The sequence below is a fragment of the Ziziphus jujuba genome, chromosome 3, assembly GCF_031755915.1.
Source record: "Ziziphus jujuba cultivar Dongzao chromosome 3, ASM3175591v1".
NCBI classification, from domain to species: Eukaryota; Viridiplantae; Streptophyta; class Magnoliopsida; order Rosales; family Rhamnaceae; genus Ziziphus; species Ziziphus jujuba.
In genome coordinates, this window is record NC_083381.1 from 24,964,054 (window position 1) to 24,988,856 (window position 24,803).

The window sequence follows — 24,803 nt, forward strand, 5'->3', positions numbered from 1 at the left end:
AAAAAGTATTTAAAAAAAAAAAAAAGGGAAAATAAAATATAAAAATTCAGTGGCTGAGCTGACAATTTACACATGTCATGTGCCCCACAATCCATAAACAGAGCTCAAAGTTAGTCCCCACATGACCATGCCATGCCCATATCCAACACCCAGTGGGACCAGTTCACATGGGTATGCTTCCCTTTATGTGCCTAGAAAACCAACGCTCCTGATTTCCTCACCACGACCTCCCAAAACGCATCTTGACCGTCCCACTGAACCCTTCTAAGTCTTCCCCATATGGGCGGCTGAGCTTGTCCAATTCTTGTCTCCCTATTGCCGAGGCAAGTTGCCTCAAAGCTGCTGCTATTGCTACCGACAGCTTGAGCTTGTCTTTGTCCACAATTCATGCAATTGAAAAAAACATTGCCAATTTCACACCCAAAAAGTAAGATAAAATAAAATAAATATTTAAAAGTCTAAAGCTTTCTTTATCATATATATCTATAAAATACATTCCTTGCTTTCCCACCTCCCCACAGCACCAAAACCCACATTTTCTCTCGGAAAACTTTTCTCAAAAGGAAATTGCAAAGAATCTTCCTTCAGCCTCTCCTGTCATTCTCTATTTTATAAAAAAGCTCTTGAAAGAAAAAGCAGAAAACAACAACTGGGTTGAAGAATTTGGTTATTTGCTGCAAGAAGCTGAATTTTATTATTGGATTTGGAGATCAGGATATTGGAAAAAAAAACAAGATGGTATTTGAGAATGATCTTAACCTCAAAGCAACTGAGCTAAGATTGGGATTGCCAGGGATTGATGAATCTGAGGAACAATCAATGTCTACTACAGGTGTTAGGAACAAGAAGCGTTCATTGCCTGAAAAGAATGAGGAATGTGAGCCAAAGGATGTTGAAACTGCTCCTCCACCTGCCAAGTAAGTTTTCAAATATTAATCTTTTTATGACTAAATTTTAGAAAAAATGATTCAAATATTAATCTTTTTATGACTAAATTTTAGAAAAAATGGATTTGGGATTTTTTGTTTCATAGAAGAAAATCTTGTGGGGTTTGTTCTAATCTGACTTATATATATTGGCATTGCAGAGCACAGATTGTTGGATGGCCACCAATCCGATCCTACAGAAAAAATAGCCTTCAACAGAAGAAAACTGAAGCTGAAACTTCTGGGATGTATCTAAAAGTGAGCATGGATGGAGCTCCTTATCTTAGAAAGATTGATATGAGAGTTTACAGAGGATACCCAGAACTCCTAAAGGCTTTAGAGGACATGTTCAAATTCACAGTAGGTATGTATCCTTATGAATCATAATTATATTCTTTGAGATCTTATTGTCAAGCTATGTATAACTCTGTTCTAGTTAAGTATTTGATTTAGATTTGGAAGCTGATCATTGGGTTTTTTTGTTTCTCAATTTCTAGGTGAATACTCAGAGAGAGAAGGCTACAAAGGATCTGAATATGTACCTACTTATGAAGACAGATGGAGATTGGATGCTAGTTGGAGATGTTCCATGGGAGTAAGTTTCTTTTTCTAACACTTTCTTTCTCTTTTCTCTGTATATACCAATTCTTTGAGTTCTGTTTACTTACAAATTTTTTTCAACAATTGTTATTTTTGGCAGTATGTTTATGTCTTCCTGCAAGAAACTGAGAATCATGAAAGGATCAGAAGCAAGAGGCTTAGGCTGTGGTGTATGAGAAAAACACCCCACAAAGCCATGCGGGGCAAATCCATAGAAGATCATTCATGAAACAGAGAAAAAATATGGGTTATGCAGATCTCTCAGTCAGAGCTTGGATTCTGGAACAACAAAAAATTGTGATTTTTTGATATCTTTTATTCTCTCATTTGTTGACAAGTCTCTTCTAGAGGACTTTGGAGTTGGGAATGTAGAATACAGAGAAGCTTTCAAAAAAGCCTAGTGATTGTTTTTTAGAGCTTCTTTGGCATTAAACTTTGGCAGTTTCCTGATGTGTTGTCGTTTGCACATCGGTTTCAATCATTATTGTTTTTGCTGGATTGATATCCAATCAAAACCAAAACGGCATACAAAAAAATTTATACTGTTTCTTTGATGAGATTATTGTATAAAAGGAAAAGAAAGTGTTATGTTTTTACAAGCTTTGGTTGATATATATATATATACACACACTATATATATATATATGTATAATTAATTATAAATCATATATACGAAGTTTGGGTGTACAAAAGTCGTTTGGTTTTGAATCTGAAAAACTTGGGCTCTATATATACTGTTAATTCCCGATAAGCAAAAATGTGTTCCACATGGAGAGAAAGATCAAATTTATAAATCAAGCTTGTGGCAGAAACATGGTCAAATCCCGAGTTCAGTGAAACATTTCAAGATTTAAATGTTGAAGAAGGATCAAGCAAATTGGCTCTGCAAATCATATCATGTATCTATATAATGATCTTTCGTTACAAACTAAACTTTTACGTAAATTTTTTTTCAACAAAACAGCAGTGAGGGTAAAGGATGATGATGATCATAGTTTGTTAAATCACCCTTGTAGCATTAATTTTGATAATTTCTTTACACTCTTTACAAAATCAATGATTATTTTCCAAAATCCAGAGCCATTATGGGGAAGATATAGCCATAATCATCTCATAGTTATGAGAATCAGATTTTGTTCTAAATTTGTTTATAATTTCATCAGCCTGAATGAATTATTATTACAAAAGTTAAAAGGGTCAAGTAATTACTCAATTGCAAATTCTCCTTCCAAAGAAAAAAAAAAAAAAAGTATAAATAAAATGTTGAGGGCTTTTCCACATAAATTTAGGATTAATTGGTATTACTACTATAAAGGAAAAAGTTGGTTTAAGTTTGAGACTAGTTTTTATGAAAGAAAAGTCTATCACTGTTAAAGATCTATATCTTTTCTTCACCGCATTTTGGCAAACAAAAGTTGAAGCCCATTGGAAATGCTGAACCAGGAATTGCACATGAGAGAGGGAGAGAGAGAGAGAGAGAGAGAGAGAGGGTTTTATTATTATTAATTTTAAGTTTGTGACTTAGAATTTGGCTGTTTAGTTTCCTTAGAACATGGTTTGACGTATCATAAACCAAACATGTTACTGAGTCAGTGGTTGTGAAATCATAAAGTAATTTTCTTTTTCTTATATAATATTTTTTTTGGGGGGAAATCTTATCGAGAAATGAGAAAATTTTTGGGATTTTGTAAACATTTGTTTAGCTAATATTCTATAGGTAAAGGATCATAATCAATTGCCAACCCCACTTCACAAAGCAAATGCATCATATCAACTACTGTTTCTTTAGTATATATAAGATGCAATTCATCTTTATCGATGCAGTACTGTAAATTATACTTTAAATATAATGTTTTAATACTGCGAATTTTTTATGCTAAAGCTTCATTGGATTTTCACTTATTAAACATTCTATTAGTTAACAACTGCAACAGTTGGAAAATTTGCTTCCTTTATATCAAACTTTGAAAAAATAATAATAATAATAATAAATAAATAAAAATCTACTCTTTTCCCCTGTCCTTTGGTAAAAGACTACATACAGATCATTAAAGAACAAGATCTGACATGATTCCTAGCCTTGACCCTGCTTATTCTGAGTTCATTCAGTTGTCGGTAGCAATATGATGTTTAGATCTAATTACAGTAAATATATATATATATATATATATGAATATATATATATATATTGATATTGATTACCTTTCTTATAAATGAAGTTTCAAAAAATGAATAACATGATTTAAGATTTGAAAACTACTTCAAACTGTTTATAAGTTGAGTTTCATGTCGATAAACATTTTTATATTTGTTGTTATATGATACTGTCATTATGTTAATTTCTCAAACAAAAAGGAAAAAACTGAAAACCAAAAACATAATTTACTCTGCAGACATTAATTGGTGAATCTGAAATTTTCAACAAAGATGGCTCTAATTGTGCTGGACCAAGAGGACAAAAATCACCTCATTCGACAGTAACTGATAATAAGTTTCAATCAATAGGACATCGTTCAAACAAGTACAGATGTCAACAACTCATCATGGGACCAAGGCATGTTTTAAACAAGATGTTCGCCGAAACCTAATCAATCAAAAATAAGTTGCAACTTGGAACCCAGTATGACCAATCAATGAGATTGTATTGTGGTTCTTGTCCATGAAATAGGAAATGCTCTATCAATTTGAGCATTTTAGCAGCACAGCAACCATCAGGAGATTTTGACTCATAGTAGAAGTTCTCAGCACATATAGACGTAAGAAAAGGTCCTTAAACAAGCAAAGGCAAGGTAAAAATAATTCAACTTATTAAATTCTGCAAGATCATTCTTTCAAAAAAAAAAAAGAAGAAGAAGAAGAAAGAAAGAAAGAAAGAAAATTCTGCAAGATCATAAAATTAAAGTAAAAGTTGCCAAATGCCAAACTCAACTTTAAACAATTTCAAACAGACTTGACACATGATAGGGAATCATATCACCATGCTAGTGGGCACAATATCTAGAGATATGGTATAAATACATAATCAAAAGATCAGTGATCGGAGTTGATCAAACTAACTTGGTTTTGGTAGGAAGACCTAAAATAAGTATACAATCTTGTTAACATGTTATTCTATTGAAATCTTTACTTCTAGACATGCATCAGAAATTTTGGAAATAAAAAAACACGAAGAATATGAATGTTATTGATGGTTTGGAATTTAACTATTTGTGTCGGCTACACAAATCTTTATCTTCTATACAACTAAGCTTCAGAAATATACAAACAGAAACACACGACGTGGTGTCCAGAGTATTAGCAAGGCAGCTTTTATGTCACTATATCACCTAGTCAAGGTCTCACTTGGCTACGCTGACTAGAATGTCCATACATTGGGCAATTTAGTGGGAAAACATAGTAGTATACCACAAAATATTATACATTTTGTATTGATTTACGATTATATCTCACTTCTGCTCCAACCTAGGTCCAAAGTAATCGAAATATACGTTGTTCAACAAAGAGGTTAAAATCTACTCTTTTATCTGCCGGCATTTGCAACCAATGCTCTACCATATACAACCCAAATGAGAAACGTCAACAACATAAACTGAGGGTGCAAACAATTTTAGATACTTGATCTGCATGGTTAGAGAATTTTCAACCGTGATTAACAACTATATAGAGGATTCTGTGAACAAAAGAATGGGAAATTAAAATCCAAATTATTCCTGTAACATGTACAAGTGTGGATCATCCATCATGTAACATGTTGTAAGAGTATATATTAGGCGGCCATTTAGATGGTAAGATAACTTCTTCACCTTCATGGTCTATCAAATATCCCAGGAACTTCATATCTGATCTAAGTAAATCTAACATAAGGTAGATGCTTTCTAAATTAGAATGTGATCTATCACCCATGACAAATTCATGAACCTCAGATCCCAACTCAATCCAGCTTGACCCTTTATTTTTTCTAACCCGCTGCTCTCTAATCATTGCTCTCACTTTCGATACACCATCCCACCTTCCTGCAGCAGCATAGATATTGGACAATAGGATATAATTACCAGAATTGGTTTGCTCAATCTTGAATAACTCTGATGCGGCAACTTCAGCCATTTGGACATTGCAATGGACTCTACAAGCCGCAAGCAAAGCACCCCATACAGCTGAATTTGGTGCGACTGGCATGTTACAAATGAAGTTAAGTGCTTCTTCCAAGCATCCAGCACGGCCAAGGAGATCAACAACACATGCATAGTGTCTTTGGGAAGGATGAATTCCATATTCATCTTTCATTTGTCTGAAGTACCTCCAGCCTTCATTGACATGGCCACCATGATTACAGGCACTCAGAACCCCAAGAAAACTTACTCCATCAGGTTTTATGTTTGTGCTCTTCATCTCCTCAAACAAAGAGATAGCTTCATGACCCAGTCCATGATTTGCTAAGGCTGCAATCATTGTGCTATAGCAAAGCAAATCTTTCTTATATGCTCTATTGAACACTTGAGCTGCTCTTTCAATGCTTCCACATTTTGCATACATATCAATCAAACTGGTGACCACCTGGAGACTCGAAAGGTTTAAAGTTCCTTCACAGTCACTAATAATTGATTCAGCTATATCTAGAATTCCCAATTGTGAGCAAGCTGAGATGATTGCTAATATAAAAGTCTCATCTGGTCTAATGCCTTGTGCCTTAAAGTTTTTAAACATTTCCAAAGCATTTCTAGGCTGTGAATTTCTTGCATAACCCCCAATCATGGTAGACCAGGAGACCAAATTCTTCTCAGGTATCTGGTCAAATAAGCACCTGGCACCGTTAACATCCCCAGTTTTCATATAACCATCCAACATTATGGTCCATGAAGCAACGTTCCTCTTTGACATTCTGTCAAAGAAGTTTTTGGCAGATTCAAATTGCCCCGCTTTACAAAAACCTGTAATCATTAGGTTCCAAGTCCCAACATCGTGATCTGGCATCACTTCAAATAAGCAACGAGCAGACTCAATGTCACCAGAATCGATATACCCAGAAATCATCACATTTAATGAAGCTGAGTCTTTCATGGGCATTTTGTCAAAAAGAAATTTTGCCTCCACAATATCCCCTGACTTAACATACCCAGAAATCATGCTTGTCCAAGAAATCACATTCCTTTCAGGCATGCTGTCAAATAACTGTCGTGCAATATCGACTCTACCATTACTTGCATAACCAGAGATCATTGCATTCCAAGAAACAACATCTCTTTCATCCATATCCTCAAATACCAATCTTGCCGTATCTAATTTCCCACATCTCATGAACAAGTCAATTACTGCATTATGAACTACCAAATCAAAACCACAACCAGATTTCAAAGCGAACCCACAAATTGCTTCCCCATCTTTAACTCTCGTCTGCCGAGCTAAACCCTTGAGCACGGACGCAATAGTGAAGTTCAAGGGCATGACAGAGTAATTGTGCATACGGCGAAACAGTGAAAACGCTTCCTCGTATTGACGATTCTCGACATACCCATATATCAAGGCGGTCCAAAGGAAGGCATTTGGTTGAGAAATTTCATCGAACGTCTTGCGGGCATAAGGAATGGCTCCAAAGCGTGAGTATAGGCGTAGAAGCCTATTGAGGACAAGATCAGATGAGGTCACTGATCCAGTAACAAAAAGATGGGCATGGATGGATTTCAAGGATTTGCAGGTTTGGCACCTGTTTAGAAGATTCAATATGGAGTGGTTCATTTCATGGCGCCAAAAGGACGAGGAAAATCAAAGTCTTAACGGACATGGGATTTTGAACTCAACCCAAATTTAACGGTAACTAAATATGAATTAAAAATGCTTATTCAATTGTGGAAGTGTATTTAGAAACGATGTTACAGTTACATAAATTGGGTGGGTGTATTTAGAAATGTGAATAAGATTGCCCTGTGAAAGTAAAACTTTCCGGGTGTATTAAGAAAATGAGAACGACAAAAATCACTCTATACACCCCATAAAACTGCTCGGGTATCTTTATAAACTATATTAATTGTTGTTCATAAAATCCAATATAACTGCTTTATACACACCAAAAAACTCTGTGAATTTAAGAATCTATGTTATAATTTCTACACACGCACTTAAAAAAATTTTTGCAAAGGAAATTTCTCAATGCAGCCCTCTCATGCATCAACACCCCAAGAACCATTACGAGGGCAACCCCACCATGATCTTTGCCAGCAGAACCAATATCACAGAGAAAAACTGTATGGAATTAAAGTCGGGTTTGGGTTTTTAATAGCTGAAAAAGTGAAAGTAATAAATTCTTTAGTATTCATTGATATAATAGAAACACAAACTACAAAAGAAAACTACCAGACAACACTAACAAATTAGAATGTTAAACAAACTCAACAAAATAAATAACTTAAAAGATCATTTTTCCACACAACTTAAAAGAAATCAGCATTTTCATTCCTAAATCAAAAAGGTAAATTATTCCCTAGAATCAAATATCATTCATTGAACCATTTCACTTTTGCTGAATATGTGGTACTTTTGTTCAAATTAAGAATAGCTACAAATCACTATTCCATCTCTATAACCGAATCGATCTCTGAAATCGACTGTAAAACTGGGGGGAAAAAAATTGTATAACAAATTCTCTCAGCTGTCTTTCACAGGCTTAGCAGGTGATCAAGTGCCAGTGTTATGGTTTTTGAGGCAGTATAACTAGCAAGAAAGATATTCTACAGACCCTTTTTGCTCTTTATATTTCTACCCTCAAGCTCCATGCTCACTCTATAAAATAATACGCAGATTGCTGAAACTCATGAATCATGATCATATATTCTTACAGTCCAAAATGGAGAACCTCATGTTCTTCCAGCACTCCAATCAACAGCCTGAACCAGACAACCGGTTTATCGAGTCAGGCACTTCCACAATCATCTCTTTTGCCAATGGTCTTGTAGTGCAAGAATATAGGAAGCACTGAAAGGCCTGAATTCCAAGGTGGCATTCTGACCAAATTCCATGATTTGAAAACGGATCGATAACTGTAAGGCCTTCATCATTCTTCAGGTGGATCGCTCTTTGATTTTCTCTCGCTCGATTCCCTATAATTGTCATGATAGTTCTTGTTCTCAGAATCAGAATCAGAACTTTGATTTGTGCCTTGATTCTCATGAGTTGTATCCGTTGACGCCACATATGATATGCCAAACCTCTGTCCATGGGTTAGTCCAGGGCAAACCCCCTGCAGACAAACGAGAAGTTTTAATATAATGACCTGGGAAAAGGGGAAAAAACGAAATACATATAGATTTTTATGGAAAAAAATTTCCATCATAATTTTAATATTCTTCTATCATGGCTATCACGGGCCTATATTTAATTTATAAACTAATTCATTTTATTCTCTTTTCTATTTACTTTACATTGGACTTCAACTGACAATTCGAAAATATCTAAATCCTCCAACTGTAAGAAATTTAATGAAAATAGCTCTTCCTCTCTTAAAACTACAAGAAGAAGAAAGCTTGAGTCACAAGAAGAAAGTATGGTTTCATAACATTAAGACTTACTTATCAGTTCAGTAATATAACACGGAAACAAAATTTGAAAAAAATAAAAATGAAAAATATAGGCTGACAAGTGAAAATGAAACACCTTCTGATAAGTGACAGATAAAAAGCCTTTGAAAGAGAGATGCAACCTGACCTTTATAAATCCTGATGTAGGGCTTGTATTGAAAAGAGTAGGATCTAGTGCAAGTCCACTGGGGTCCCAACTTCCATATAATCTAGTTTCATTAGTTTCTTGGTTTGTAACATCTGATGTATGTGAATCCTGTTTATTGCCACTTTTACAAAACGCCCCAAAATACATACAATGTTCACGCACAAGTGATATTTGTGGAGTTGCTGGCAATAAATGGCCTTCAGTACTAAAAACATACCTGTAACATAGAAGTATTACAATATATGTTATAAAAATAAGAGATGTTACCGTCATGGAAATTTCTCTCATTCAAGCACAATGGTTAGATGCTAAAGCACTTACTTGTATGGCCCATTTTCGACAAGATTATCAGGACCCACAGCCAAATCAAAAAGAAGCCATAAATATTTGACCTGATTTAGTTACAGGTTGTTAGCACAAAGCATGGGGAAAAAAAAAAATCAATTTAACAAAAACAAAATGAATGGAGCATAAGTCGAACATTTTCATTAGGCAGAACTTTCGTGAATTGATTACCAAAATCCCTCACCACATAAGATATATTCAAGGAAATGAGAACCATGCTTCCAAATCCAAAATAAAAGTTTTATCTAGTTAAGATGATCTCTTGTGATAAAAAAATTATAACAAAACTCATCGGTAAAATTTCTAGTTAAGAGTAGTGAACACTTATGTATTTGTCAGGAGTATAAAAGTGCATGGAGTTTAGAAGGGCAGTACCACCTGAGATATATTAATGGAAACAAGAACCACCACTCGAAGTCATAAAACTGCTAATATTTTAAGTTTCTCGAGTATGGCACTGGCAAACCAGTTTAACTGTAAATTTGACTTAGTTGATATAAATTATTTAAAATAATTATGCCCCTTTCAAAAGACTTTTGGGACCAAACGAAAATCTAAGACAGATGGCAATTCAACCTATTAGATGATATCAACTTCTAACTAACCCAAAGACCAGATCAACATTGGAAAAACATATTCAGATAAAATGTCAATACTCAATAATACTCTTGCAAACATTGCCAAAAGCCACAATATATTTAACTTCAAGATCCTTACTGTTTCAGCTAGGAAAAAGCTCTCCATGTGGTCTTCCTGCTTTTGAAACTCTACATCTGATATGTGGCAATATCCACAAGGACATCGTGCACCATACTGCAAGCTTGCTACCATATCCCGCCCAGCATCAAGATACCTACAAAAATTATATAATATGATACGGCTTAAATGTCAAGGAAATCAAATGCGTCTAAGTGGAACAATAAACCATAGCCATTTAATAAAGATGAATGCTTCCAAAAGTGAAAAATGTCAGCCCTAAATATTACATGTTGGCAAATAGAGCTCAACTGACAGAAAATAAAAACAATCAATAGGAAAAGAGCCCAGCAAACAAAAAGATATTCTGCACTAACCTGGGATCTCTTGTAGCTTTGTAGAGCCAATATGTGCTCTCAATTAACTCTGGGCGTAATGGATAACTTTTTTGCCCATGCTGAAAAGAAAGAAGATTAAAAGATCAAAAGACAAATTTCTGATGTACAGAAACTGAAATATATTAACTGATCTTAAAGGAGAATAACCAAATAAATTGACAATGTTTAGAATTTTTTTTAAAACGGCTATGTCTAAAAGGAGACAAATTTAATTAGATGAGAACATAGTGGCACAGTCAGGCATGCAAATTTAAACATTTCAAGTAGACCAAAAGCTCATACACCTCAAACACAAGAGCTGCCTAACTATGTCAGATCATGTGATGGTTGGGGCACTATGAATTCTAACCTGTCAAACCCTTGATAAAACCTAGACCTCAACTGCTGATTAGCTAAGGCCTGAGATTGACCAAGAAGTGCACAGCAGTTTAGTTTTCCATAGCAGAATAAGGATTTAATATAAGGTTGATCAAATTCTAGACCAGCATGCTTTTACTAAAACCATTTAGAAAATAAACGACGAGCTGTATCGATTAAAATACCTGAACAGTGAGTGTAGCAAGATTAAAACCCTCTGGAGTGAAACCATATCTTTTCCAGACACTAAAGAAGGCAGTATGAGTTCGAATTGCAGGGTCAATATCCCCAGCTAAAACCTTCCAAAAGATAAGATAATTAATTTCACTTGCATCAATCGATAAAATTCTCACTTATAACATATAATTTTAATATAGATTAAAACCTGAAGGCCTGGCCAGAATGCCTGCAAACTGTTAAATAATGGCCAGACAATAGCAGCAGAATCCATATTTACCTCCACATACCTACAAATATAAATAGAACTTGATAAGCCGGAAAAAATAAAATAAAATAAAATAAAAATAAAAATAAATAAAAAAGGAAATGTGTGTATTTAAATAGTTACACATGGCTCCAAGCTTTTACCAAGGATCATTGTAAAGATAGTGCATGGCAGCAGCATAAGCTTCTTGAAATATGAATAAATACTCTTCATCTCCAAATAACAAATAAGCCTGAAACAGTATCATCTATGATAAACGTGAAAAGAAAACAAAACAAAAACCAAAATTCATCGCTTTTCAGCATAATCCAGTAAAAATTTTAAGAAGAAAAGTAACGTTTTCACATATTGACACATGTTTTCTTATTTTTATTAGCTCCAGAACATGAATTGGTGTCATAGAGTTCATAGTAGCAAATGTTGATACCAGAGTAAATTTCGCCATCCAATAAAGGCCATTTAGCCTATGCACCACCAAATAGGAGGTGAGAACCAACTATTTGATTAATAAATGGGATAACTTCTGAATTATTAAGAAAATCAAATTGTAATCATCCATTTCTCATCAAAGGTATCAAGTGTGATAAATTAAGCAGCTGGTTCATTTGCAGTCATGTTACTGACCTTAAGAAGATACTCGTAGAAAGAGTCAATACTAGTTCCTATTCCAGCATCCTGAGAATCAGCAAAGAAAGTTGATGGAACACAAACAAGAGAAACAGGGTAATAGAAGTTCCAAAGAACTTTTAGGATGCTACATTCCAGTTATAATATTATGCTATTAATGCATCTCAATTAATGTCTATTTGACCAACTGGATGAGAGAAAGGTTAGAATTATCAATTATAAATATCAAATTTTGTTAGGAATCTGTTGGACATGGTAAAATTGGAGAGAGCCAACAGGATTATAATGCCATGCTACAGTATTAGGATAAACCCGCACCGATGGGGTTCAAATGACCTAGTGATGGCAGACATGTAATCAAAGATTGCTTACAATGTAATCCTAAAAAGATGTGTTACCTTCTGTGTCCATTCACCTGAAAAAATATTAATATGAGCACCAACTAAATTAAGCTTTGAACGTCGAGCCCAAAGTCCACGTACTGCGTTCTTGGTAACTTGTTCAAAAACTGTGATTCCAAGGAGATGGAAGTAAATACATATGCTAATGAGTGGGGCAGTCCATATTCCCCCTTCCAAAAAGACAAAAGGATGGACCAAAAACAATACAAAGAAAAAGAAATAATGAAACATAAGAAAAACAGAAGAAATATAAAAATGAAAAAATAAAAAATAAAACCCAGGTTTTTTTACTTTACATGCTGCAATTATGCATTTTATTACTGCTGAATACATACAGCATGCCATTCTAGAAAAGCATAAGCAAGCAGAATCTACATGAATAAAACTAATAGCCACAAAGTAATAATAGAGACCTACCAGGATCATTTGTCAAACGGCTAAGAATTCCGAACTCCAAAGTTAAAGTCCCACCACCAGCTGTTGACGTTATCTAAACAAAAAAATTAACATTTAGATCCTCACTTGTACACACAAATGCATACTAGTATAGAGCATGGTCAACAAAAATTTTTAATTTGACAGTTATGGTTTGCATTTCAACTCGATATTCTTCATAACATTATATATGACAATTGTAGATGAAAGCTAAATTTACTCCTCTGCTATTCACACTGAGTTGTAACTCATTTTTAATGGGAAATCAAGAAGAACAAACTTGCACATAAGGAGAAAATATAAGAGGTTTTGCCTTGCTTTCATGTTCATCAACTCCATACAAGAGATTGACAGATCCAAAAGGAATTCCTGCAATCGGAAAAAGCTTTAGAAAGTTACTCGGAATGCCATTATATAAAGCCGCTAGAATCAAGATGTTTTCACTCAGTCATGGTTGAGCAAACAATTTAATCTTATGGAATGCTCTTATGATTATCCTGAGATTTTTTTGCATCAACGCACAAGAGATATTAGGACTGTCAGCCACTTAAATAAAACAAGATAAAGCAAATAACAACCACATGTTATGTTTTTCCCTTTTGAACCTACTAACCAACCTATAAATTTAGTGGGTGTCTCCCAATAATCAATGTCTTAATCACTAGCTTATTATTTGCTTCTGCAGTAAGAAAAGATATCCACAATCTTAAATTACACAGAATCATGTCTCTGTGTGTGTGGGTGAGTTTGTGTATGTGTGTGTCATCAATTATGAAAATCTACTAGGATCAGATAACAAGGAGAAAACTATTTCCAAGCCCAGATAAACCTCCAAATGGAATCACAATTAAAGTTTCAAATAACAACAAATTATGTCTACTTAGTGAAAGGATAAACCAGATTAAATACCTGTGGGAGAGTCAAAGGCAGGTAATAATCTACGGGCCAGATCCTCAGCTAAGTTAAGTAACTGATTGTCGTAGGTAGGAATCTTCATCCCCTACAATAGAAAGACATGTAAGCAATCCCAAAACGGATTAGATTATAATATATATTATAAAATAAAACCATTTTAGATAGAGATGCTCAAAAAGAACCAAAGATCGTACAAATAACCCCTTTCTAATGTTACCATCAGTCTCCAAAACTTAAACTGATAGGAAATGATCTAAATGCATACAAAGCAAACACAAGATGCTCTAACAATGTCCCTAACTAGTAGGCCCATCCAATAAATGGAAACAAATAAAAGTCTCACATGTGAACAGCCATTGAATTATATTAAAGCAAGTAATAAATCATGGAGCTGAACATCTAACTTATACCGTAGCATAATCACTTGCTATAAGATGTGCAGAGAGTAAACCACCAAGGACACGGATGGTAGTCTCAAATACAGATACTGTCTTATTCTGAAAGCAGATAATCAGGAGATCCAAAGTTAGATAGATAAAGTTATTTTATAAGAACAAAAAGATAACAAAAAAGAAGAAAGAATGTAATAGCAAAATATATAAATCAGCAAAATGTAAGTAACTAGAAAAGGACCATACAGAAATAAAATTTTGAACAGTAGATGGACTCAACATATATTAAGGAGATTCTGAAAGATAAAAACTGATGAACACATTTTCTGTAAGTACGTCAAAATTTGTCATTTCATCTTACAAATACACTATATCATCACACACGAAACTCGCTAACAAAAGTTGTCCAACTGTGTGAAATAAGAACAATCAATATTACAAACGCAAGAAAAATCTTAAATAAAAACTTTTTGGGCATGATAGCTGTCCTACTGAAGAAGATAGAGATAAACTAATAAGACAACCTATAAAAAATAACACCTCAATATCCAATACTATGTTGCCATCTAATTATACATGCCACAGTACACCACCCCAAAAGAAGAAAAAGCATCACTCACTATATCAAACCGAAGGTTTTTACCAATCCAATCAACAGATGCAGTAAACCGTTCCCGATCACTAAGTAAAGCCAGTGTATCTAAAGAGTCAATCTGGGACAATATAAACAATATCACATAAGGGATTTATTCAAAGACCTATATAAAGTCAAATTTGAAGATTAGCTTTTCTGTCTTACCAAAGTTAAGGCATAACCGCCGAGCGAATCTTCGCCCCCACATGACAGAGGTCTTAATTCATCAAGTGGAAAAGCATGCTCCATATATCCATCAAAAGCATGATAAAACATTTCCCTCACCTACATTGGAATTCAAACAAATAAATAAAGAACTGAATAGCCATCTTGAGTACATGAAAAAAATAGAAAGCAAAATATTACAGTACAAGCTACCATAGCGACTGTGAGTGATATTCACCACAGTTCACAAGCAATCACATAAATTCTAAGGTCAAAAAGGCATACAGAAACAAGCCCAAAAGGAACGCTTTCCCTCTAGTTCATTTAGACAGTGTTCAACGCTATAATTCGATATTTTAAGAAATGCCAAAATACTGCATTTGAATTCTAAAGTAAATGAGGGCCAAAAATAAAATTTTGAATTCTGGGTATAGAAAATTTGGAGTCTTTTCATAATGGGCAATTGTATTTGAATACGTGTTTTGATTTTCACAAACCAGCGGGTCGCAATCTGCTTAAGCAAATACAAAGCAATGGTTTTCGAGCAGAATTATTAAAGAGAGAACCATGAAAAAAGCACAAAGGCAATCCCCATGAAAACTGAAATACAAATGGAATTTCAATAATGGCACTTTGAAATAAAAAACGAAAGTAGAATTGGGTTTCTGATTCAGACCCAAACAAAAAAAAAAAAAAAAGGCCAGAAAGAGCCGACAATATATGGTTACCTCATCTCTGAGCTGTTTGGCTTCCTCTGGAGAGACGCCATCTGCGAGAGCTGTGTGGAGGAGAATGTTTGGATGGAGTAAGAGGAGTAACAGGAAGAGGAATAGGATTGGAGTCGAAAGTTTCGGAGCTTCCATAGCCCTCTGCTACTCCTTTCAGTATCGGAAAAAAACACGAGGCCTTGTTTTTCCCTTGCTTTTTGCACTAATAAGAACTCTTTGCTTGCTAGCTGTTTTATTTACGAATATTTCTTTTTTTATTTTTTTTTTAATTATTATTATTACTTTTTTCTTTTTTTTTGCAAATAAAAAAAAATTAAAATGGAATAAAACAGATAAGAGCCAATGAAAACATGAAATTAAAGCGTGGAGGCTATTGATTGGATAAAATCGTGTAACAAAAGTAGCATTTTTATTTTTTTATTTTTTATTTTATTTATTTTTTAAAAGCAAAAGTAGCATTTTTCATTTGTTTATGGACATGTTAGATTTGAATAATGGAATAAATTATGTATTTTCTACATAACGCTTAAATTGTTTAATTTCTTTTTGTGCCTCAAGCCACAAAAAAATAAATAAGCGATAATTTTTTTTTAAAAAAATTTCAGAACGTTTTGTCACTCATTGAGAACGCCAATTTTAACTTACTAAACCAAAAAGGCCATTTCTTCCAAAAAAAAAAAAAGAATTAAAAAATAAATAAATAAAAAAGGTCCGTCTTGCTTCTCTATCTTATCAAATAAGCTTAGGATATGAGATGTGATTTTTTGCCTTATTTTCTTATTCAGCCCAAAAAAATAAAAAAATCATTCATTTCCCAAGGTTACCCATCACAGCTTCTATGTATTGTTTTTAGAAATTGAATAATTTAACTTGTTGCAACAATTTGTAAAAGCATTAATTTGAATGGTTGTATCTAAAAATCAATATATATATATATATATATATAATATTATGGTCCCCCAATATCATATGAAATCATGTTGATGTGTCATGTAACATAGCTTATAGTTGACATATAATTAATAATTTAAAATTAAAAATCTAGTTGTGTTAATATCTATCCCAAATATTTATCATATATCGGTGTACTCTCAACGGTTTTATATATCCCTATAGTTGGCATCTTGTTTTCCGTATGTCTGTTCCTTTTGGTTTATAAACTCCCCGTTTCAAGCAGCATACTCTCAACGGTTTGGAGGTCCCAGGGGGACAGACCAGCATATATTACAAAAATGATATATCCTCCACATATCATATTGTATGCGTATGTATATATATCATATTTATTTATGCTCACACCAAGAAGAATTCTCTAGTTAAAAAAAGAAAAGAAAAAAACAAACTTACTTTATGCTTCTGCTAAGGTTTACCATATTAAATTCAAGTAACTGACCAACCAATCAATAAACATTTACCATACAATATAAGCATTTTGGATTTTATTAAATCAGGTTTCTCTGATTAAAAAGGACTCCTCAAAACAATATTAATTTGTTAAGATGTGTTTGAACAAATGTGTTTAATTAAATTTTTAAATTTGACATTGTTATTATGATAAATTCACCATACACCGGCTTTAAAATTTGACATTGAAATTTTAACGCATTGAAAATTGACCCCTAATTGATTTGATATTGTTACCATGATAAACTTTGACATTGGTCCTGAGCTTCTGAACGACATGACGTATATAGATATTGTTTTAAGCCTTTCTTTTGGTGGGGCATTAGACAAAAAAGCCTTTCTTTTTTAGCCTTTCTTTCCTTGGCACCAAGCTCTTTTCATTTTAAGCCTGCAAATGAAAACAAGTAAACATTATGAGAAGATGGGGTAGTTCTAACAAAATTTGTCATTGGGCGCAAGTACTCATCCTAACGATACAAGATGGATATTCTTTCGAAAAAAGATATATACATTTCATAATCATTAGTTACACGAACCTGTGTTTTTTTCTTCTTTGGTCTCCTCTTTCTTCGGGGTTTATGAGCATCCGAGTTGGAGCTTAAATTACTACTGTGAGCATTCCTCGAATTTGAGGATCCCCTAGCCTTGAATGAAGAACCACTCATGCTATTTGATGTATGGCTGGATGTAGATATTTCAGCTCTCAGTTTTGAGGAATTTTTGCTTGATGAAGGACCAAATTTTGACTTAGCACGAATAGATGATGAAAGAGATTTAGCTGACGGCCGTGGAGGAGGCATTAAGGCTCTAGCAGAGATCTGTCTCTATAAAAACAGGTTTAACTGAGCAAAAATTGAAATGCATACGCTGTCATTCAATATATAGTGATATCATGTAAGAGTTAATCTAGAAGAAAAACCTGATTTCGTTCATCACTGGACATGCCAGATGCTGCTTTGCCAGACGCACTGGAAGCCTGTTCTCTGGGAACAAATAACAAATGTTTTTATTTTTATCTTTTTATTGTTTGGAAATTAGAAAACAAAAATTTGAATGCACCTTTTTCATTTTAGATACTATCAAAGAGGTTCTTCAAATTTCCCAAATAGACCTCATCTTTTTTTTTCATCCTTTTTTTTTTTTTTTTTATGGGTTGCACCCAATATCTTAATTTTTCTAAGAATGGAAGTAGCAAATCAAAGAGTAAACTGGAAGGCACCGCTAGAAAAAAAGGCATCTTCATTTGCGAGTATGATTAATACCTTGTACTTCTATCGGTCCATTCATCATCTGCATCTTCATCGCTTGAGCTTCCAGTTAGGAAGAAATCATCTTCACTCAGATCCAAAAGCCCATCATCTTCACTTCCTGTCTCTGTTGAGAAAAGGCCATGTAAAAGACAGCATTTTAGCATTATGCCAGTATACAAAAATATTTGATAATCCCCAAATTGCAAGAATGTACTGATAATTTAGAAACCCCTTAAAACGTTCACTTGTAAACCAAGAATAAAATGTTCACTAGTAAACCAAGAACTCATGGGAGACTTAAAACAAAGTGCAGAATTATGCAGAATATTTTGGAAGTATGGAAAGAAGAATATAGTAATACATTTCATTTTATGAGCCATTTGCCGTCGCTATTGAGTTATTCCTTTAACCCCAAAAAAATGTGCAGGATATTATTCCTAGATAAAGTTTAAGCATTCCACTAATAAGACTTACAGACATGCTAAAATTTGGGTTTCCTGCTCCATTATATAATATGCCGACTACAAAACACCAAGGTTTTTCCCCTTTTTCAGGAATAACGTTAACAAATTACTCAGAGAGAATACACCGAAAAAGATTGAAAAGAAAAAAGGGATACAGACAATGGGTAATGGTTTAAAAGCATATGCAGAGATGGGTGCAATATTGCAGCATCTCAAAATTTTATCAAGTCTATAGTACAGAAAGGGTATAGGGAGTCACTTAGTCACTTTTATCTCAAAAAGTAGAGAACAGAGTTGCATGAAAGCAGATGTACCAAATAGCAGCTTTTAAGTTTATCAAACCCAACACACCATATCCATACCAGGTTGTTACACTATGACCAGATCCAACAAAGCATTAAAAATAATTGAATGCCTGAAATGTCATGCAATGTGGAAGTAGAACAAAGAAAGTACCTTCCAAATCCTTTCCGCTAGCTACAGCAGCGATTAAATTGGCCTTTATCTGCTCACGCAATCTATTTCTCCTATCAATGATGTCTGAATCATCATTTCCAGTAAATAGAGAGACATATTTCTCAGTCTTGGGAAAGAACTGCGATTTTGAATAAATCAAGAATTTTTAGCTTGGCAGAGTATAATAAATGTTAATTATTCTATTACCATAAGTTAACGAGCCTTTACCAAAACGATCAGAACGCACTCACAGCCGTTACCCAATAAGACATAATTTCAGGGCAATAATCTCATTGAATTCACAGAGCAGTAAGACATCATAACTAATCAATGATTATAACTACCAAATGTAATATGCATGCGTTAAGGCCTACCCTGACATATTCAAGATCTTCCTTGAGTTTGGATAGCTGTTCAGCATTCTCTGCATCTTGTGCCTGACCAGATGAGGCACGTTGGAGTTTCTCCAAACGCCTTATTCTTCTCTCTATCTTTCTTCTTTCTAAACAAGGCACACATCACTTTCAAGAGTCAAGTAAAATGTACCTGCCTGATGCCTTCAATATGTAAATCAGGCAAGAAAGCAGCCTAAAAGTAATTACAATAGGAAATAAAGAGATTAAGTACTTACCAAAAAATTTTATTTTCCTGTCTCGTAAAAATATTTTGCGCTCTACCGCAAGACGAGATTGTATCTCCTGCTGTTTTCTGAGATCATCTAACTTCTTTTCCTGAGCCTCCCTAACTTCAGGTGGAAGATTCTAGGAGAAAAACAACAATCTAGTTAGGATGTGTCATGAATGCCATGATCCAACACCCCTTCACAATCTTCCACCCCCAGAAAAATAATGAAAACTAGAAAAATAGATACAACATGGAAACACCATCCTTCACGTATTAAAAATGAACTTAACAATTATAACAACAATGCTTGACTTGAAGGGACTTGAAACAGAAGCAATTTTACAACAGATTTTTTTTTATTTTTTTATTTTTATTTTTTTTTTTGGGGTAAGAAACAGCCTTTAATTGAAAGGAAAATTTTACAATAGAAACTAGAACAATATTCTTAAGAAAGTGGGGCGGAAACAAATGCAAACTCAGACTTCAATAGTGCAACTCTACTAAAAAGGAAACCTGAACGAAATTGCAACTTTCTACAAATTAACATGGGTTTAATCGGAACATGATCTTTGTTTGATTCACCCATACATATCTTTGTAATGTAATCATCGTGCCACATGTCAAAACTAGTCTGGGACCATTATTTGACCCAACTGTTGATTGTCTTGTAGCCTTAAAGGGTACCAAGACAATCTCTTAATCATCATTATAATTACTATAATTTTACATATCATGTCTCATTGCAAGCTGACTTCTCCTCTCTCCATATTCCAAATTGCCTAAAAATGCTCTATCAAGTGCAAATCTAAATTTTTTCTTAAAAAAAGGCAAGTTTAAAACTTCAAACCACTAACCAGTGCGTATTCAAAAAACAACCCTTCCTTATTTTCTCTCCTATAGTTGCATAACTACAAGATAAAACTCCAAACCCTAAAGAAAAAAAAAAAAAATGGGCATTTTATTTTCTATATTGGTTGCAACCGTCAAATTGAGCAGCAACGATAAAAACCAATTGGAAAACTAAATCTCCCAAACCCTAACCCTAATCCCCCAAAACCATAAACGAATAACCAAAGAATAAAATTGCGAAAGAGAGCTCAAGCAAATTAACAATTTGGAAAGATTGATGAAAAACGGTAAAATAATACCTTGCGAAGCATGCGCTCGGTGGAGCGAATCTGGTTCTTGAGAGAGACGGACTTGGGCTTCTTCTCTACCGCCAAGGCCTTGGATCGACGTCCGGCGGGCTTGACCCTCCGCTTGCCATAGCCACCGTGAGCCATTGCTTATCCAAAATCGCCAAGAGAGAGAGAGAGAGAGATTCTATGTGAGCTTTCTATAAAGGATTAATTTAATTCTTGTTTGTCTGGAAAGAAAATTAAAAATAAAATAAAAAATAAAAAAATAAAAAACAAAGAAAAGCTTCCTTAGTATTAAGCTTTGAATGACAGTGATGGCTTTTCAACCCCGTCACTCTCTATCTCTCTCTTCTCTGCGTGTAGTTTTTGTTTTTGTCTTATTTTTCACTTTTTAGGTATTTTTTCCATTTTCTTTTTTTTTTTTTTTCTCAGACACTTATTTTGCCACGTTGGCCGATGAGTACTTTCACTGGGTCCCAATTTAGTGCCACTTTGGAATTTATTTTTACTTTTTTCATAAATGAAGGAATCTATGAAGTTTCAGACAAATTAATTTAATTTTGCAAATTAAGCTGGGGAAATACAGATAAACCAAATAAAATTATTTATTTATTTTTTTAAAGTATGGATTATTATTTTAAAATTAAAAATAATAATCATAAAGATTACAAACCCTTTTTGGTGAATAAAGATTAAAAACTTGTAGGAAGAAATGGGGTTTTGTATCTGGAGTCTCATATTCACTCTTAATAATGCACGTTCTACAGTTGCTAAATGTGCACAATATTTTAGTCCTGTTCATATTCTTAGATAGTATACCTCCAAAAGTTTTAAACTTTCGGTGATTATTATTATTTTTGGGAATCATAAATCTAAAATATTTGCCTTTAGCATACTCTTCAACGAGAGTTAGATGAGTGAAGGTTAAGATTGGAACTAGTCTGAAAACAAAAATCGAGGAAACTTTGGCTCAAATCAGACAATTGAAATTCTAAATATTTCCATGCTTCAACAATCGACAAATGAAGGAAAAGTTTTATAGCCTCTCTAAAAGATGACTTTGGCAACTGGCTAAGTTCTAGAATAGAAATTTTAACTCAAAAATTCGAAGAATTATATTAAGCGGAGACCCTCCCCTTCTATGATTGTCTTCACGATTTCATTCAAGGGGAAATTTCGGCATTGGACAATGAAAGATTGAGATCCATACACTCTGTAGAAGAAATCCACAGGATAGTTAAGAGCATGCATCCCATTAAAGCCCTGGGACCCGATGGGATGCCTGCTCTTTTCTTTCAATCTTATTGGAACACAGTGGGAGAGGCTACAGTCAAAATGATTCAAAATGCTTCTCTACCGGCTTTAGTTCCTCGGGCAATTAACAAAACTTTTCTGGTGCTCATTCCCAAGGCCAAGCAAGTTACCACCTTCAAACACATTCAGCCAACCATCCTTTGTAACTCCTCTCACAAGATTTTAGCCAAGTTAATTACAAAAAGACTTAGACCAGTAATGGACAGATCATTTCCCCTTGTCAATCTACTTTTATCCCGGGGCGTTGGATTGTAAAAATACCATTTTAGTCAATGAGATCATTCATACGATGAACAAGAAAGGAAATGGAAACGGTCTAGTTGGCTTCAAGATTGATATGATGAAGGCATACTACAGAGTGGATTGGGGATTCCTAACCAGATTCCTGGATAGTTTTGGATTCTCCAAACAGATAAGAGATCTAATCCTTGATTGTATTTCTATAGATTCAGCCCATCTTCTGCTCAATGAGAATTTTTACAACAAAGTGGCTTTTCAACGAGGACTCAGGCAAGGAGACCCTTTTTCTCCATTTTTTTTCATTATGTATTTGGAGCTCTTATCGAGAATGCTTCTTAAGTTAGAAAGGGAGGGAAAAATTCACAAGGTGAAGATAGGTCGAACAAGCCCAGTGGTATCTCACTTATTCTTCACTGATGACATCGTCCTTTTTTGCTGAGCCAATGTTGACGAGGTTCATGAAGTTCAAAAGTGCTTAAATCTCTAATGCAGCTGGTCCGGTCAAAAAATCAACCTGGCCAAATCAGGTTGCTTCTTCTCCAAGTATACTCCAAGAAGCACTAAGATTGCCATCAAGAAAATCTTCAGTTTAAAAGAACTTGAAGATGATACCAAGTACCTTGGAAATCCACTTTTTCTGAGGAAAAAGATTTCTAATTTGTATGAGGAGCTGAAAAAGAAAATAGAGAGCAAACTTCAGGGCTGGAAATCCAAACTCCTATCTCAAGTAGGCAAAGTAACTTTATTAAAATCGATCGCTAGCACCATCCCCCTTTATGCAATGTCAGCAGACAAACTCCTTGCTCTTTGGTGTCAAAAAATAGAATAGATGGAGAATCGGTTTCTTTAGGATAAAGGAAGTTCGGACAAAAGACTAATCCCCATCTCCTAGTCAAGGGCTTGTCGTCCAAAAGCTGCAAGAGATCTTGGCTTGAGAAGGCTTAAAGATATGAACCTAGCGTTACTCAGCAAACTAGGTTGGAATTTAGCCACTGATGAAAACAAACTCTAGGTCAAAGCTTTGAGAGCTAAGTATCGTGTAGGCAGACCATTCATGACGTGTCCCATTCGAAAAAGTTGCTCTAGATACTGGAAAGGTATCCTCCTGACTAAGAACATCTTGAAAAAGGGATTATGCTATAGAGCAGGAAAGGGGGATAATATAGACTTTTGGGAAGACCCTTGGGTGCCAAATAACCCACATGTCAAACCTACTCCCTTACACAAAGAAACTCGTAGCGAACTAGGAACAGTAAGCTTGCTTATGAATTCATCAAGCAATTGGAATTCCCAGGAAATTCAACGGCTGTTTGATAGAGAAACTGTCAAGAACATTCTCAAGATTCCTATCGCCAACTCTCTTTTAAAGGATAAGCTTGTTTGGAATGGCAACGTTAATGGCGCTTTCTCAGTGAAATCAGCTTTTCTAACAGAGTTTTGGACTGAATTCTCTCACAATCCCCGGTGGAAATTCCTTTGGTCATCCAAACTCCATGAAAGAATGAAAATTTTCCTTTGGAAACTAGTTAATGGGTGGTTATCTACGGCTTCAAATCTAAGTCGGCATAACATTGAGGTAAGCTATAAGGATTGCATTCATGGATGCAACAGTGAGGAATCGGACAACCATCTTTTCTTCCATTGTGATGTTGCTAAGGCACTATGGTTCTCATCTCCTTGAAGCATAAAATGGGAGACATTTGCTCACCTATCAGTAGAGGAAAAAACACAAATTCTATCTAACCCCACCAGGGTCCTGCCAGTGCACGCCTCTGATAAGGAAGATTTCTTCCTCTTTGCTGCTTTAATTTTGGATCAACTATGGAAGATCAGAAATTCAATGTTTTCTCCATCGAAAAGTCTATGAATACCCTGCACCACAGATTTACTGAATTTAAGCTTACTCTATCAAAGGAGAGAATTGAAGGCTAGGCCTTACATTACATCAGAGGCCTTTGGAAAAAGCCCCCGACCAATGTTGTAAAGTTAAATTCCGATGCTGTGGTAAAAGATGGTATTTGCTTCGTTGGAATAGTTGCAAGGGACTACACAGGCAAAATGCTAGCTATTAAGGCAGCATAGTTGCAAACCGATCTGCCTGAAATTGCTGAGGCTTATGGAGTGCTACAAGG

General features: G+C 34.6%; 4 protein-coding genes across 6 annotated transcripts; 1 reads left to right on the top strand and 3 right to left on the bottom strand.

Annotated features, from left to right (window-relative positions):
* The first annotated feature begins 486 nt into the window (after positions 1-486).
* Positions 487-2,125, top strand: LOC107406101 (auxin-induced protein 22B). The gene is given in 5 exon segments (XM_016013196.4): positions 487-917; positions 1,088-1,290; positions 1,424-1,481; positions 1,483-1,521; positions 1,627-2,125. Coding segments are annotated over 5 exon segments (558 nt in total). The 5' UTR covers positions 487-735; the 3' UTR covers positions 1,703-2,125.
* A 2,572-nt stretch (positions 2,126-4,697) lies between these two features.
* On the bottom strand, positions 4,698-7,771 carry LOC107406097 (pentatricopeptide repeat-containing protein At4g02750). The gene has a single exon (XM_016013190.4). It carries the CDS (start codon positions 7,257-7,259, stop codon positions 5,259-5,261), a length of 2,001 nt encoding a protein of 666 aa, XP_015868676.2. The 5' UTR covers positions 7,260-7,771; the 3' UTR covers positions 4,698-5,258.
* A 147-nt stretch (positions 7,772-7,918) lies between these two features.
* On the bottom strand, positions 7,919-16,052 carry LOC107406098 (alpha-mannosidase I MNS4). Of its 2 annotated transcripts, XM_016013192.4 has the most exons (17): positions 15,781-16,048; positions 15,053-15,172; positions 14,874-14,966; positions 14,272-14,358; positions 13,856-13,946; positions 13,260-13,315; positions 12,929-13,001; positions 12,509-12,618; positions 12,108-12,158; positions 11,627-11,715; positions 11,424-11,505; positions 11,224-11,337; positions 10,661-10,740; positions 10,305-10,440; positions 9,564-9,634; positions 9,222-9,459; positions 7,919-8,757 (listed from the first exon to the last, which is right to left on the bottom strand). In XM_016013192.4, the coding sequence occupies exons 1-17, from the start codon at positions 15,913-15,915 to the stop codon at positions 8,572-8,574; spliced, it is 1,812 nt and encodes a 603-aa protein (XP_015868678.3). In that variant the 5' UTR covers positions 15,916-16,048; the 3' UTR covers positions 7,919-8,571. The 2 variants fall into 2 exon arrangements, with proteins under 2 accessions (XP_015868678.3, XP_060671591.1); XM_060815608.1 differs by lacking the exon at positions 14,874-14,966 and having other exon boundaries at positions 15,781-16,052.
* A 1,230-nt stretch (positions 16,053-17,282) lies between these two features.
* On the bottom strand, positions 17,283-21,446 carry LOC107408681 (rRNA-processing protein EFG1). 2 transcript variants are annotated; one of them, XM_016016089.4, is made up of 8 exons: positions 21,127-21,446; positions 19,986-20,115; positions 19,729-19,856; positions 19,355-19,493; positions 18,447-18,558; positions 18,104-18,167; positions 17,721-18,002; positions 17,283-17,572 (listed from the first exon to the last, which is right to left on the bottom strand). In XM_016016089.4, the coding sequence occupies exons 1-8, from the start codon at positions 21,259-21,261 to the stop codon at positions 17,567-17,569; spliced, it is 996 nt and encodes a 331-aa protein (XP_015871575.2). In that variant the 5' UTR covers positions 21,262-21,446; the 3' UTR covers positions 17,283-17,566. The 2 variants fall into 2 exon arrangements, with proteins under 2 accessions (XP_015871575.2, XP_015871574.2); XM_016016088.4 differs by having other exon boundaries at positions 17,721-18,008; positions 21,127-21,443.
* Positions 21,447-24,803: the final 3,357 nt, after the last annotated feature.